The following is a 14,526-nucleotide window of genomic DNA, read 5'->3' as shown; positions in this document are numbered from 1 at the left end:
GTTTACTTTAGAGTTGGATTTTTAAGTAAAAATACGTTTTTAAGTTGAAGATAACATCGAAATTAAACAAGTGTTTAGGTAGGTCTAACATCGTCGTCTTCATCATCATGAATCATTTTTGTAGTTGAGATTACAAAAGTATTGTATACTAGTATATTGTTTTTAGCTAACCGGTTGATTTTTACCTTTTTAATCTTAGAAAATAAGAGAGATGTGGCGTGGGATATTAGAAGTGAGAAACGAGAGGAAGAAGAAAGATGGTAAGCCGAGGGTATTACTACTATTCGTCGTTGGCCGTAGATGGAGATTTTTATGTATGGTACCTAAACAATAACAGCAATCCTCACATGTCTCGGACTCTCGGCTGATGCTTAGAACCAACTTCCTAGTAAGAGTTTTTTTCGATCATATGGGAAACATTTAATCTCCATAAAATGCGTAGTCTCGCAAAAAAAATGGGATATAGCAAAATTTTGGTTAGGCGACCCATTTAGCAATAACAATAGTTTTTTTTTTTTTTTTTTTTTTTTTTCTTCCAAGAACTTAACATGAGTAGTTTTTTTCCAATGATAAAAGCCCATAAAACCATTTTGTCACCAAATATTGGGTCTCACCGATTGATATGCTATTGTTGGATAATTTGTCTTCACATTACGTCTTTACCGGATTTTTCTGCATCTCAAGCAATGTAATTTCCTTTTTTTCCTATGGAATATTTATTTGCGTTTTGCATCAATCAAATTAGGTTTTGAAAAGGAAAAGAAAATATATTTACTTTTTATTTATTTTGTCGTTAAAAAAAAAATAACATTAAAATTTGTTCTTGTGAATAAATAAAAATCCACGTGTAAATTATGGATCTTTGACTTAGCAATAGAGAGAGATGCAAATAGTTCGGAAAGAAGAAACGAGAGACGTAAATAGTTATCACTTATTCTTCTTCTTCTTCTTCTTCCACAATTTTCCCAATATTGTCACAGCCCTCAAAGCTCTCATCAACAATGGCGACGGAACTCAACCATAAGAATTTCCCTGTTCTCTCTTACGTACTGGATCGTATCCCTTCCCTCACCGCAAAATCTTCTCCCGATGTCGACCGATCATCGTCTTCAGCTTCCTCCTCCAAATCCGATCCCTCTTCTTCCTCATCTGCAAGCCACTCCATCGAGATCGTGACTCAGATGCCTCACTTGGCTCATCCCGATGTTCTTGCCTCCATGACTAACGCTATTGCCGACGTCTCTCAGACCCGATCCGTTCTTCGAACCCTAGGACCTAGACCCGATCACGAAACCGTCGACAAAGCTCGTGCAAGGCTCGTTGAGATCGACGCTTCTTTGTCTGAATCTTTCGAGGAGATCGCTCTCTCCCCGAAAGATAGTGACGTGGCGGAGAAGGAACAGAAGAGGAGAGAAGCTGTGGAAGTAGAGAAGACTTGGTATAACTCGATCTTGAAGCTTAACGAGCTTCATGAATCTTACGAGAAGCTTTTGAAAGAAGCTGAGGAGAGGCTCGTGAGGATCTACGAGTCCGCGGAGAAGAATGCTGCGGCGGTGGCTGAGGAAGAAGCTGCGGAGGTTGAAGTCAATGAAGAGGTTGTGAGTATATTGCAACAAGCTGCTTCTGAGAATCCAATTGACCGAGTTGATTTGTCTGGTCGGAAACTGAAACTGCTCCCTGAAGCATTTGGAAAGATTCAAGGTCTCCTTGTTCTCAATCTCTATAACAATCAGCTTGTGGTCAGTTTCTACATCCCATAAAAAGTCAAGTTCTTAATCTTTGATCATATATAATCTGTTAAAATTCTTTATATTGTTATGTATGTGTCAAAGTTGTAAACTCTGCTCTGGATTTTTGAGTCTTTAGTGTAAAGTCTTAGGCTATGTCTAGATTAAGTAGTGGAACTGGATCTGCTCTTGTGGGTGATGTTAAGATTGAGATAGATTTAAAAGTGTATGTTGCTTGTCTGTATTAAAATGTTTATGTTTGTGACAGGCCATTCCTGATTCGATAGCCGGGTTGCAAAACCTTCTTGAACTCGATGTTTCCACGAATTTTCTGGAGACATTACCTGACTCGATCGGTTTGTTGTCTAAATTGAAGATTTTGAATGTCTCTTGTAACAAACTCACAACTTTACCAGATTCCATCTGCCATTGTGGGTGAGTGTTTTGGTTATTTTTCCTCTGTTTTCATTAAGCTCTCTGTTTCTTTCTTACTTCTGTTGTCCAATTTTTCAGATCGTTGGTTGTCTTGGACGCGAGCTACAACAATCTTACCTACTTACCAACAAACATTGGATTCGAGCTAGTGAAACTAGAGAAGCTCTTGATCCATCTCAACAAAATCAGATCCATACCAACTTCTATTGGCGAAATGAGATCCTTGCGTTACCTTGATGCGCACTTTAATGAACTCAACGGTCTTCCAAGTTCTTTCGGGATGCTCACAAACCTTGAGTACCTTAACCTGAGCAGTAACTTCAGCGATCTCCAAGATCTCCCTGCTTCATTCGGGGATCTAATAAGCCTCCAAGAACTTGACTTGAGTAACAACCAAATCCATTCTCTTCCAGACGCTTTTGGCACGCTTGTGAACCTGACCAAACTGAACTTGGACCAAAACCCGCTCGTGGTTCCGCCTCAGGAAGTGGTGAAACAAGGCGTGGATGCAGTTAAAATGTATATGGGTAAGAGATGGGTCAGTATGTTGGAAGAGGAGGAGAAGATGGCTAATCTGAAGGATGAGATGGATCAGACAAACGCGGATTGGCTCACCCGTACCACCTCTAAGCTGAAAACGTATGTTACCGAGGTTTCGGACTATCTTGGCTCGACTTCGCCTAAAGATCCTTACCTTGACCAGCAGCTGTGAATTGTGGCTTTTCTTGTTGATGTCTGAAGAAACAGTTTCCAAGAAGCTCCACTTCAGGTTTTGAGTTGTCCTTCCCCTGCTGCACTGTTTCGGTATATAGATTTTGCTCTTTAGTTTGTTTCTGATTTTTTATGTTATTATTTTTATATTTCTCATAACATTTCATTTATTTGTTTACTATATTTTCTTCTTATAAAATGGTAAACAGTTTCTCTTTTTTATGTATGCTCTTCAACAACTTTGAGCGATGAAAACATAATTTTTTGTAATTATGTTCATTACAACTGATATATTAAATTTGTAAGAATTAAGAAATGATTTAAAATATTTCGTGGTATCTTTAGTAAAATATATTTTAATACGGTATGTAAAATAATAATCCAAAAGATGTATTATTTTACGATTACCATGTATTATTTTTCTAGCTATATGACTGCGAGAGAATCAAAATTACAAAGAAAGTTTTTGTTTAGGGTTTGAAGGGTTCGAAAACGACGGATTCAATCAAATTTTAATATTACACTCCTCAACAGTACAATCAAATATAAAATTAAAATAGATATAATATACGATGCAATAAAATGCATATTGTATAGTCGTAGACAACAACATAAATGGTATTTGATTTTATATTCCGAAAAAAAAAAAAAGGAAAAACAACATAAACGCATAATCATATTAATACTGCTTCAGATGAACGTGCAATACACATAGTTTAAAAAAAATATATATATATACAAAAAGACGCTATTTTATATAAAAGTTAAAAGATGTATAAAAAATAATTTTTGCAAGTCCATATAAAGATTTTCTAAACCATATACAAATATACAAGTTGTATAATACAACCAATCGCTGATTTTAGGCTTGTACACTTGTAGTAAACGATAGTCTTACAATTAATATGATAGCTGATTTTAACCATCGATTTTGGTAGTGATATTTTAGTTATAGTGCCTTTAATATCTCATATCTGGGTCCCGTAATAATGAAGATGAAAATATTTATTTCATGGAAATGGGAGATGTACATTTATACCAGAATGTTCTTGTTTAGTATTTTTAGTCATAAATAAATTTGGTTCACATATAACGACTCCCCGCTCTACATGCCACTAATTGATAATCAAGAGTCAAGATAGACAAGTATAAACTAGATGTGCACTCGTGTATTACTTTTATCAATACTATTTTCAAAAGGTAAAAACTTATTAATACTACTATTTATAGATTTTATAATATGGGAAATATATTTATTTGATTACGAGTTTAGGAAACGGATGTCACGAAACTGCCAAAAGCCGATATATATTAATTTGTTCAGTTCATAAAATCATTTGGTAAACCTATTACTGAATCTAAAATCTAATGTTCCGATCTTTAAAGACCATGTACAAAGAATGTTAGAAACTATCGTAGTTAATGGCTGCTATTTTTTCTACAACGATAGTATTAGACAGGTCAATACTATACTTCTAATAAATTCGTTGCACGATTATTAGGTCCAAAATATAAAATAAAATAAAAAAATATGATATTTTAAGTGATATTCGATTCGGTTAGAGGTTGATATAGTCATAAATTTGTTAGCAACTAAAAAAGATTGCTATATTATGAACTAAAAACGAAAAAATAGATATTGCAGTACTTAGCAAATATATATCTTGATCCCATGTCTTGTGTAAATACATAAACAAGACGTAAGCAGAGTGAGATAGCGTGCAGACACGACAAAACAAAAGGCCTCCCCACGTTCCGGTCGGTTGGTGACAACGACGAATTTTTCTTTCTTGATTTCAATCTCTTTTAAGTTTTCTTCAAATCCAAATTTTGCACAGATTAGTCTCTCTCTCTCTCTTTCTCTCTGTCTCTTCACTCAACTTAATTCCTCCAATCCGTTTTTTTTTTGTTGTTGGTGCTAATATGAGGAAACTATGTCCAAATTACAACCTCGAAGACGGGTTAGAAACCGTCCTCGAGGTTCCAATGCCTGAGGAGTTGTTTGCTGCGTCCAAGACAAAACCAGGATGGAACCAAATGAAGTCTTACTGGTCAAAACCTACCGCGACCGCAACCGGAACCGCAACAGCCACAAACATGACAAGACTCTTTGGTGGTCGTAACGCAGAGATCCAGCTCCTTCTTGGAGTCGTTGGAGCTCCTTTGATCCCTCTTCCCGTTCAGCCTGACCACCATAACGATTACGAGAACCCCATCCACAAAGACATCAAAGATCAACCTCTCGTAAGTTACTTCTATCCTAGATTAAGTTGCATTTGCTTTTGCTATTAGGTGTTTTTAAACGAAAACACTATCGAGATCGTATTTTTTTTATAATCGCATTAATTTTTTTGGTATTGGAAATATGCAGGAGATGTCGATGGCACAATACATAGTGAAGCAATACATAGCGGCGGTAGGAGGCGATCGTGCGTTAAACGCGGTAGAGAGCATGTACGCGATGGGAAAAGTGAGGATGACGGCATCAGAGTTCTGTACAGGAGAAGGAAGCTTGAACAGCAAAATGGTGAAGGCGAGGAGTATAAAGAGCGGAGGAGGAGAAGTGGGAGGCTTTGTGTTGTGGCAGAAGGGAATAGAGTTATGGTGTCTTGAGCTAGTCGTCTCAGGCTGCAAAATCAGTGCCGGTAGTGATGCCAAAGTCGCTTGGAGACAAACTCCTTGGCATCCTTCTCATGCCTCTCGTGGTCCTCCTAGACCATTGCGACGTTTCCTCCAGGTAATCAATCCCCATTTTTGTTTTTTTTCTATAGTACGTTTATTAATCATTTCGTTGTTACTTTTTTAAAAAAGCATAGCTTTTAAGTGAAATCAATGACATTTTTCTAAAGAATATGCAACACATAGCCAAACGTCTTATTTGCAAAAAGAAAAACTATGGATGGTAAAATAACCGAAATATTGAAACACTGTAGCAAGAAATTTTGCTATGATGGAATTGGAATAAACAATTGAACTATGGTTTTTTCTTTATTAAGTAGACTATAGCCCTTTTTATGTTCTATATATTTTGGTTTTTTATGTTTCTGCGAAAATCTAGGGGTTTTTATTATATCGGAAATAATATTATTTGGAAAATAATTGATGTGGATATTTTTCTTGTGGTTATGCTACATTTCTAGTCTATACTTGATTCATGAAAAGACAAAGATCCTTTATGTCTCATAAAGCATATGCATCCACTGATCATTATGATGATACTGAAAGAGTTTTTCCACTTGGAGTTCGATGATACAATCTTCTTATATTCCATCCTGATTTTTATGATTCTTGGTAGTTGTTAAAGTTTACTTTTCCTTGATTGTTGGCAAAAAGATCTTTCAATCATCAAACGTCCTCTTCTTTTGTTTTTTCTTTTCATTTATTTCTAAAGAAAATTTGTCTAGCTAACCTACCTTCAACTTTGTCAAATGACAGAATTGATCATCTTTTGTGTGTGGTCATCGTATAATGTTTGATATATACAAGAGAACCATACACACATATTTTTACAATGTAAATTACTTATGACTTTTTGATATTTGATATAACCATAAAGTGTGACGTGTCTCATGGAACGGAGCTCTTTATATTCTCATTTCAACGTGGAGAAAATGCTTACAAGTAAAATTACCAAGGTTGTTGGAACCATCTATCTATGGTCCACCACTAACAACAACCATCAAGATATTATAGTAAATAGAGAGTATCTCCAAATATAGACATTCTTTGTTAACAAAGTAGACTTTTGTTCCCATTACCAAGTATAGGGTTTAGTTAGTTACTTATTTACAACATAAGATCTTCTGATGTCACCAAAACAATAGCGTTTGTTTGCTTTGGACAAAAGTTACTTATCGTTTGACTTGTTTCAACTTTCAAGTGTTTTTTTTTTTACTTATTAAGTTATTATGGAATCAAAGAAAAATATACTGACATAAATCTCTGAAAAAAAAAAAAACAGGGTCTTGATCCAAAATCAACGGCTAATCTATTCGCAAGATCGGTATGCATGGGAGAGAAGAAGATAAATGACGAAGACTGTTTCATACTCAAACTAGACGCAGAGCCATCAGCACTCAAGGCGAGAAGCAGCAGCAATATAGAGATCATACGTCACACTGTGTGGGGATGTTTCAGCCAGAGAACAGGTCTTCTGATTCAACTTGAAGACTCTCACCTTCTAAGAATCAAAGCTCAAGACGATAACAGCATCTTCTGGGAGACAACAATGGAGTCTCTCATCCAAGATTACAGGACCATCGATGGTATCCAGGTAGCACACGCTGGCAAAAGCTCTGTTTCTCTGTTTCGGTTTGGTGAGAACTCGGATAACCACTCGAGGACTCGGATGGAAGAGACTTGGGAGATTGAGGAAATGGATTTTAACATCAAAGGTTTGTCTATGGATTGTTTCTTACCGCCTTCTGATCTCAAGAAGGATGATGACGAAGAAGAAGAAGTCGAATGTGGTTTAGCTGCTAACAATGAAAAGCTGCCTATGAAGATCCGGAGCGCTTCTTTGAGGATTAGTTCCTCTAAGATCCTAGCAATTGTGGAAGAAGAGGAAGATGAATCAGAGGTCACTGAAGAGACATAAAAAACATGTTCCCCCGAGTTTCGGTTCTTGTACATAACTTAATCTATTGCAACATCGAAACAGAGGATATTATTTCTATTTTTGGTTTTTTGGGTTCCTCTGTAAATCACTGAACTCTTGGGATGCAAAATGCAATGCAAGTGATCAGATTTTCACAATGAGATAAGAGAAGAGACTTTCACAAGACTGCAATTGCATTAAGCTTTAGAGTGTGACTAGAGCTATATACATTATCATCCTGAACCACAAAACACATTTACATTTTCAAGACAGAAACAACAACCCGCAAATCAATCGCATTATGCGCTCTTCTAGGTCTTGGTCTTCCTTAATAAACTTAAAAGTGGGAAAAAGGCATTGGTACAAGATTGAAATACCTTTCCCAGAGATCTCTACTAGCTATGTAGAGGGGACATTGAAGTGGAAGAGCCATGAGATCACAAAGGCAAAGACCATACAAGCTAAAAGGAAATTCAAGAACCGGTGTCCTTGCCAGAAGCTTCTAGCTTCAGCCAATCGTGGACCAGATGTTCTCAGCGCTTGATTCACTACTACACCATTTGCTTCATTAAGACTTTCCTCAGACTCCACCTCAACAGTTCCAACAACATTACCAGCAATCGACCCGCATACTTCACAGATTCTGCAAAACAACCCAACCATGAATCTCATCACAACGGTTTAAGAAAATGAAAAAAAAAGCAAAGCTTTGTCTCTAAACTGAAAACAATTGGTCTCAAAACTGGAACATATCAAGCAGACAGTGAAAGCCAAAAGTGACAATAACCAAAACACTTAAAAAAGTAAACTTTCCTAAGTTATGTACTATCTTAAAGGTTAGATTTTTATGTACTCATAAAGGATAGTATTAGCCTTTGGAAAAAACTATCTTAAAGGTTAGATTTTTATGTACTCATAGTGGGAAGTAACTACCAAACCATCATTATCTGAATTTGGGGATAATAATATAAAAACTTACTTGTTTCCTTTGATCTTGAACCAAGTCTCAGCACAGTGTTTATGAGCAGCAGCGAGATCAGCTTTACAAGAACAACCAAGCTCAATGGGAACACCAGATTCAAGATTCGCTGCATCTAAGGTCATGTGACAAATCCTACAATCTCTGTCAGACTGCACGGCATTCCCAGGCAGGCCTCCAAGCTCCAGATCTACTTCCACCGAACATACCGACGCATTCGATCTCCTCTCTTCATCCTTGACTACTATCTCTCCTTCCTTCACCTCCACCGCAACGGAGCTCCTACGAGGAGGCTCTCTGTCTTCGTTGGAGCCACCATGGATTACTTGAGCAGAGACAAGGGTCTCGAGATGGGGTGGCTGCACAGATTCCATTTTTCGTAGAGACCCAGATGAGGAATCCTCATGTAAATTACGAAATGAGACTTGAGAAGGTGATCATCAAGCCTCTGAAGCTCCTTGAAAGAGAGAGAGTCTTGTTGAAACGTTAAGAGTAAAATGACCACTGAGATTTGGAGTTAAGTGATCGTCGTCAGATTCTCTCCCAGACACTCTTCTCTCTCTCTCTTGTGGTTCACCTGGGAATCTGATATATAAACATTATTTAAACAAACAAAGCTAAAGAGACAGACCCACCTCTCATTTATTTCTCGTCATTACCGTCACTTGGGGATTTTAATTATATCTTCTTTTAAGTATATACACCTAACCTAAATTAATGAATAATTCAATATCGTTGGATGATAATGATACTACGTAGTATCTTTTACTGTCAATATAGTAATGGAGAAAAACTAAGCAACTTAGATAAAAGATTTTTTTTTTTTTCTTTTTTTTGTGATCATAGAAGTTTTATTGAAATAAAATTGAGTCCAATAAAAGACAAACAGAGCATATATAAAACGCCATAATAAACAACAACTTCAAACCAGATAAGGCAGAATAAAAATCTAAAAGATTATTTTAGCTGTTTCTATATAAAAAAAAATTTGGGTTATTTATGTAACTTTCAATACTGTATAACTAGACAAAAATATAGTATATTGTAATTTTCTTCATGACTAAATTAAGATGATTCGACATAAATTTATATACCAAATATAAATTGGTTCTGTATAGAAGAAGTAGCAATTTATGGATGGATATATCTAGGCTTTATTGCAAATTTAACCGGTGGGGAATCTTGGGGATGACCATAGAGTCCACAGACAACAACAGAGAATTTGATCCAGTATAGCCCAATCTCACAAAAAGGGATTTATAGTCTAAACCCAATAGAAAGAAATACCAAGGGGCAAGGAATGATCGTAACAATCAAGTTAAATTGCTAGACAGTATACACTATCATTTTTTATAAATTGTTTTGACTTAAGGCTCATGCATCGATTCTAAACTGTAACTATACTAATACCCCTTTGCTACACCGCTAATAAAGCTTTTTTTTTTGTTATTGGTCTTTTTACCACTCCACACCCCCACTTGCTCAAAAAGGTTTGCTAAATTTATTTTAAAAGTTTTTTTCAACATAATTTTCTGCCAAACTTCTGCTAATTAACAATTAGATGACTTTTTTTTTTCCTGAAAATACTTTTTGTATTCGTAGAAAAAAAATAATTTATAATCGTCGACTGCCTAACTAATTAAATAGATGTTTGACCGATTTAATAGAAGAAACTGGAGGATGATCCAACCGATTAACCAAACGCTTCCTTGATTCATTAATTAAAAAGATTCGTGTTCGATTCAGCAATTTAGTCAATTAAAATATGCTTAAAACTGAAGTAGATATTTTATTGAGTTCTCTAGCCAAGGATTATAGCACTAGTCCTAGTTTGATTGATTCACAAAACGTAAATCATTTACAAAAGTAGTATAATTAATTTACTAAACAAGTCAACCAAACCAACAGGCTACTTTTCTTCATTGTTACAACAACACATATCTCTCCTCCACACTTTGAAATCTCAAGTAACCAAAATAAAAAGTCAATAAAATTAGAAAAACTGGAAATTTTACATTTATAAAACAATACATAACGCACCAAAAAAACCATGAAAACTGAAAAAAAAAAAAAAAAAAGTTCACTTAAAAACTGGAACGAAGAGAGATAGAGAGAGAGGTTGCAGCTTTAAGCCAAGCAAGATCTCTCCTTTTTTATTTTATTTTTTGCAGCTTCTTCTTCTTTCTCATCATCTTCCTCCAAAAAAAAATCCCAACTTTTTTCTTACCCGGGTTCTTCGTTTCCAGCCATATTCGCGTGTTCTAACCTAAAACCCAGAGTTCTCAGCTGATCGATGGAATAAAACATTGTCATCATCATCATCATCATCACTCGTTAAAAAAATATCTGTATACTTTTTTTTTTGTCCAGATTCGATTCACACCAAAATCCCGAAAGTTTTTGGAATAGGGTTTTTTGAGATTTGAATCTCATTCAGATCGAAGATGAAGATGGCGACGAATGGCCGGTTTTTCACAATCGGGCTAGTCACGTCTTGGTACTCATCCAACATTGGAGTATTGTTGCTGAACAAGTACTTGCTCAGCAACTACGGTTTCAAATACCCAATCTTTCTCACCATGTGTCACATGACTGCTTGTTCCCTGCTCAGCTACGTCGCCATTGCTTGGTTGAAGATGGTTCCGATGCAGACCATTCGATCCCGTGTCCAGTTCTTCAAGATCTCTGCTCTAAGTCTCGTTTTTTGTGTTTCGGTGGTCTTTGGGAACATCTCTCTTCGGTTTCTCCCTGTTTCGTTTAACCAAGCCATTGGTGCTACGACCCCGTTTTTCACGGCTGTGTTTGCTTACTTGATGACCCTTAAGAGGGAGGCTTGGTTGACTTACTTCACTCTCCTCCCTGTTGTCACTGGTGTTGTTATTGCTAGTGGGGTAACTCTCTAACACTCTCCAAGTTGAATCCTTTTTTTTTAAATATTGCATTTTGATGGAATTGATTGATTCTTTCTCGTTGTGAAGTAAAAGCGTGAACTAGAGCTTCTATTGCTCTGGTTGATTCAATTCATAGGCTGCCATCATAGGTATAATTTTGGAGCAAGAAGCTTAGATGTCATTACGAGCTTAATATGGTGTTGGTTCAGTTTCATTTTATGGCCAATGATACGAGCTCTTAAGCTCTGACAAATTTTTGAATTACGTTTCACATTAGAAATTTTTTGGATTGTTTTATGTTTGGACTCGCTGAATTCTGTGTTTCACTCATCCTCTCTTCACCTTATGAACATTTGTTGCTCATAATGTTTGATTAGCGGAAATTTTTGTTCTTTCTCGGTGTGATGTGTTTGCTTCCTCTGATATCTTCTTTATTTCTCTGAGTGCTTTTCTCTGTTTGACATTTCTTAATTTCTGGTTGTCTCAGGGTGAGCCAAGCTTTCACCTGTTTGGATTCCTTATGTGCATTGCAGCCACAGCTGCGAGAGCACTTAAATCAGTACTTCAAGGAATTTTGCTTTCTTCTGAAGGGTAAGATACGGCTGACATTGTCTCAGTGTGATTGTTTAAAGGTCTATGTAGCAATAGTTTGAATATCCTAAAGAGTGTTGCTAAAAAGATTATAAATTGTTGTGTTGAAGGGAAAAGCTCAACTCCATGAATCTCCTCCTTTACATGGCTCCAATAGCTGTCGTGTTCCTTCTGCCTGCTACTCTTATCATGGAGAAAAATGTTGTCGGCATTACAATTGCACTTGCAAGGGATGATTTCAGGATCGTTTGGTATCTTCTATTCAATTCAGCGCTCGCCTATTTCGTCAACTTGACAAATTTCTTAGTCACGAAACACACTAGCGCCCTCACTCTGCAGGTAATTTACAATCCAGTTTCTTTTTACATCCTTGTTTATGTTAGATTTAGATGAATTGGTATTTAGTTGGCGCAAAGTCGGTCCAAGTAAGTGTAGAACTAGTGAGAAACAGTTATCAGCTTGATCCTGTTACTGTCATGTTTCTTAAATGTTCAGTTGGATTTGGTTTGTTATGTACTTATGTGTATGATATTATGCGTGGTGTGCCCTTACGTTTCAAAATGAATCTTAAGATGTGATTCACGTAAACTCATACGACCTTGTTCTGATTGGTCTGTGACAGGTGCTAGGAAACGCCAAAGGAGCTGTAGCAGTGGTGGTCTCCATTCTAATCTTTAAGAATCCGGTTTCAGTAACAGGAATGCTGGGTTACTCCCTCACCGTCTGTGGAGTGATCCTCTACAGCGAAGCCAAGAAACGAAGCAAATGAGAACACCAAACACACACACACCAAGCTTCTTCTTCTTCTTCCTCCTCCTCGTTCCTCCTTATATATATATGTTTTATTTTTTCTCTCCCATATGGAAAACACAGGCCAGTAGTCTCTTTTGCTGTTACCAAAATCTTACACAGCATAACTGACTCTTGTCTTAATGAAAAGTTGGGCCAAAAGCATGGATATTGTTGGCAGAAACACGAGAAGCAAAGCAACAGAAGGATGATTGATTTACACAAAGACAAAGAATTTAGAGAACTTCCTATGAATAAGTAACCTTTTTTGTTTTTTTTTTTTTGTTTTTTCTTTCTCGGATTCTCTTGCCTTTTCTCGTAGGTTGTTTGTTGAAGTAGCTTTTTTTTTGTTTTCTTCGATTCTTTTACATTTTTAGTTTGGTAATGTCAAACATTTACAACAACACCGATTAATTAATAGAAAGAGAAAAAGTTCCTAATCTTTTTGTTCTGGTCATTCTTTGAATTCAAGATTATGCTATCTCAAGGTTCCTGAGTTGTTGAGATCACAAAGCTGTGTAGTAACTGTTGTGGGCAGAGCAGAGCAGAGAGAATCAGAATTGGAAGTGATAACAGTTTGCAGGGGAGAAAGAGCTAAAAGAGAGAAGGGGACAAAGGAGTTATTTTTTACGGAAGAGGACACAGTCTTGTCTTTGTCTATATAGCCTGTCTTGTCAAATCACTCGCTTCATTTTCTTTAACTAGTAACGGCAGCCATTATCATATCAAGCTGTAGATCCGAATTCACCGCAGCATATCTCACTTTCATGATCTACATAATCCACACAATTTACTAAGTAGGCCAATCCAAATAGATTTTGTATAGAGAGTGTGTGGTGATGGAGAAGACTCGCTCCACTTATTATTAGTCTAAGTACCAAAACTTGCAATGTGATAATAACCCTCTCGACAGGGACAGAGCAAGAGTAAAAATTCAGGAGATATAGAGAGTGGAAAACGCCAAAAAAATGGGGTCGGAGAGGAACGAAAAAGGCAAGAGATGTTGGAGTAAATTGGTAATGTATACACTTACAAGTCAGACAAGAAAGCTGAAAAGAAACCAAAAAAAGTTGGAAGATTAAGAGAGATGGGAGACTGTGACAGTTGAGTCGAGTCTATGAAACTCTTTCAAGTACTCGAGTGGGCTTTTCATGAATCGAGAAAAGTAATTGAGAGATATTGTAAAGGGTGGCCTCTTTTTGCAGGAAGATGATAATGAGGACCATGTACACACACGTATCCACGCTTTTACCCAAAGGACACTGGACACTGCCCTTCTATTTCTTGATCAATGGATTCTCACTAGAGAGACTTTCCAAGATTTACATTTTAATTACTTTTTGTCTTTCCTAATATATTTATTTCCTAATTTTTTCTCAAAACATCAAAAATAATAATTAGTACTTATTTTGTCAGAAAACGGTATAGAGGATGTAATTATGATTCTATATCTTGACATATCTAGTGAACTCTGCAGCTCTATAAACTCTGCTAGTAATTTCAAAGATTCTATTGTGGGCCACTTTTTTCATTGAGCTCTGAGATTTGTCAGCAGTTTTGGATTTCGTAGTCTGTGTGGAAATGATTTATTTCTTTCTTTCCCAAGATTTTTTGTTTGTTGATATGCCCATATTCTTCTCATGGAATTCCATTCTTCACTTCTCATAGCCAAATGGTAAAAGAATAAAAAGAAATTATATCGTATAGTTACCACCGAACGCACAATAATTTAGAGAGGAGAATAGTAACGTTAGGCGGATGAAATCATGGCAAGGGATAATAGACAAAATAAATTCGTTTTTATTC

The 14,526-nt window shown here is 36.4% G+C and overlaps 4 protein-coding genes across 5 annotated transcripts; 3 read left to right on the top strand and 1 right to left on the bottom strand.

Annotated features, from left to right (window-relative positions):
- Nucleotides 1–864: 864 nt before the first annotated feature.
- Nucleotides 865–3,095, top strand: LOC104734590 (plant intracellular Ras-group-related LRR protein 1). The gene is made up of 3 exons (XM_010454192.3): nt 865–1,739; nt 1,996–2,162; nt 2,241–3,095. Exons 1-3 carry the CDS (start codon nt 1,002–1,004, stop codon nt 2,872–2,874), a joined length of 1,539 nt encoding a protein of 512 aa, XP_010452494.1. The 5' UTR covers nt 865–1,001; the 3' UTR covers nt 2,875–3,095.
- Nucleotides 3,096–4,511: 1,416 nt separating this feature from the next.
- On the top strand, nt 4,512–7,654 carry LOC104734588 (uncharacterized). Its single transcript, XM_010454189.3, has 3 exons — nt 4,512–5,117; nt 5,245–5,610; nt 6,835–7,654. The coding sequence occupies exons 1-3, from the start codon at nt 4,797–4,799 to the stop codon at nt 7,468–7,470; spliced, it is 1,323 nt and encodes a 440-aa protein (XP_010452491.1). The 5' UTR covers nt 4,512–4,796; the 3' UTR covers nt 7,471–7,654.
- LOC104734589 (uncharacterized) lies at nt 6,740–9,305 on the bottom strand. 2 transcript variants are annotated; one of them, XM_010454191.3, is made up of 3 exons: nt 8,450–9,103; nt 7,848–8,113; nt 6,740–7,416 (listed from the first exon to the last, which is right to left on the bottom strand). In XM_010454191.3, the coding sequence occupies exons 1-2, from the start codon at nt 8,821–8,823 to the stop codon at nt 7,870–7,872; spliced, it is 618 nt and encodes a 205-aa protein (XP_010452493.1). In that variant the 5' UTR covers nt 8,824–9,103; the 3' UTR covers nt 6,740–7,416; nt 7,848–7,869. The 2 variants fall into 2 exon arrangements, with proteins under 2 accessions (XP_010452493.1, XP_010452492.1); XM_010454190.3 differs by lacking the exon at nt 6,740–7,416 and having other exon boundaries at nt 7,647–8,113; nt 8,450–9,305.
- Nucleotides 9,306–10,399: 1,094 nt separating this feature from the next.
- LOC104734587 (putative sugar phosphate/phosphate translocator At5g05820) lies at nt 10,400–13,160 on the top strand. The gene is made up of 4 exons (XM_010454188.3): nt 10,400–11,340; nt 11,828–11,931; nt 12,042–12,270; nt 12,554–13,160. Exons 1-4 carry the CDS (start codon nt 10,894–10,896, stop codon nt 12,698–12,700), a joined length of 927 nt encoding a protein of 308 aa, XP_010452490.1. The 5' UTR covers nt 10,400–10,893; the 3' UTR covers nt 12,701–13,160.
- Nucleotides 13,161–14,526: the final 1,366 nt, after the last annotated feature.

The sequence above is a fragment of the Camelina sativa genome, chromosome 13 (genome assembly GCF_030686135.1).
Source record: "Camelina sativa cultivar CO46 ecotype springtype chromosome 13, ASM3068613v1".
NCBI lineage: Eukaryota > Viridiplantae > Streptophyta > Magnoliopsida > Brassicales > Brassicaceae > Camelina > Camelina sativa.
Note: the sequence above shows the minus strand (reverse complement) of the source record. Positions and strands in the feature narration are given on the sequence as shown.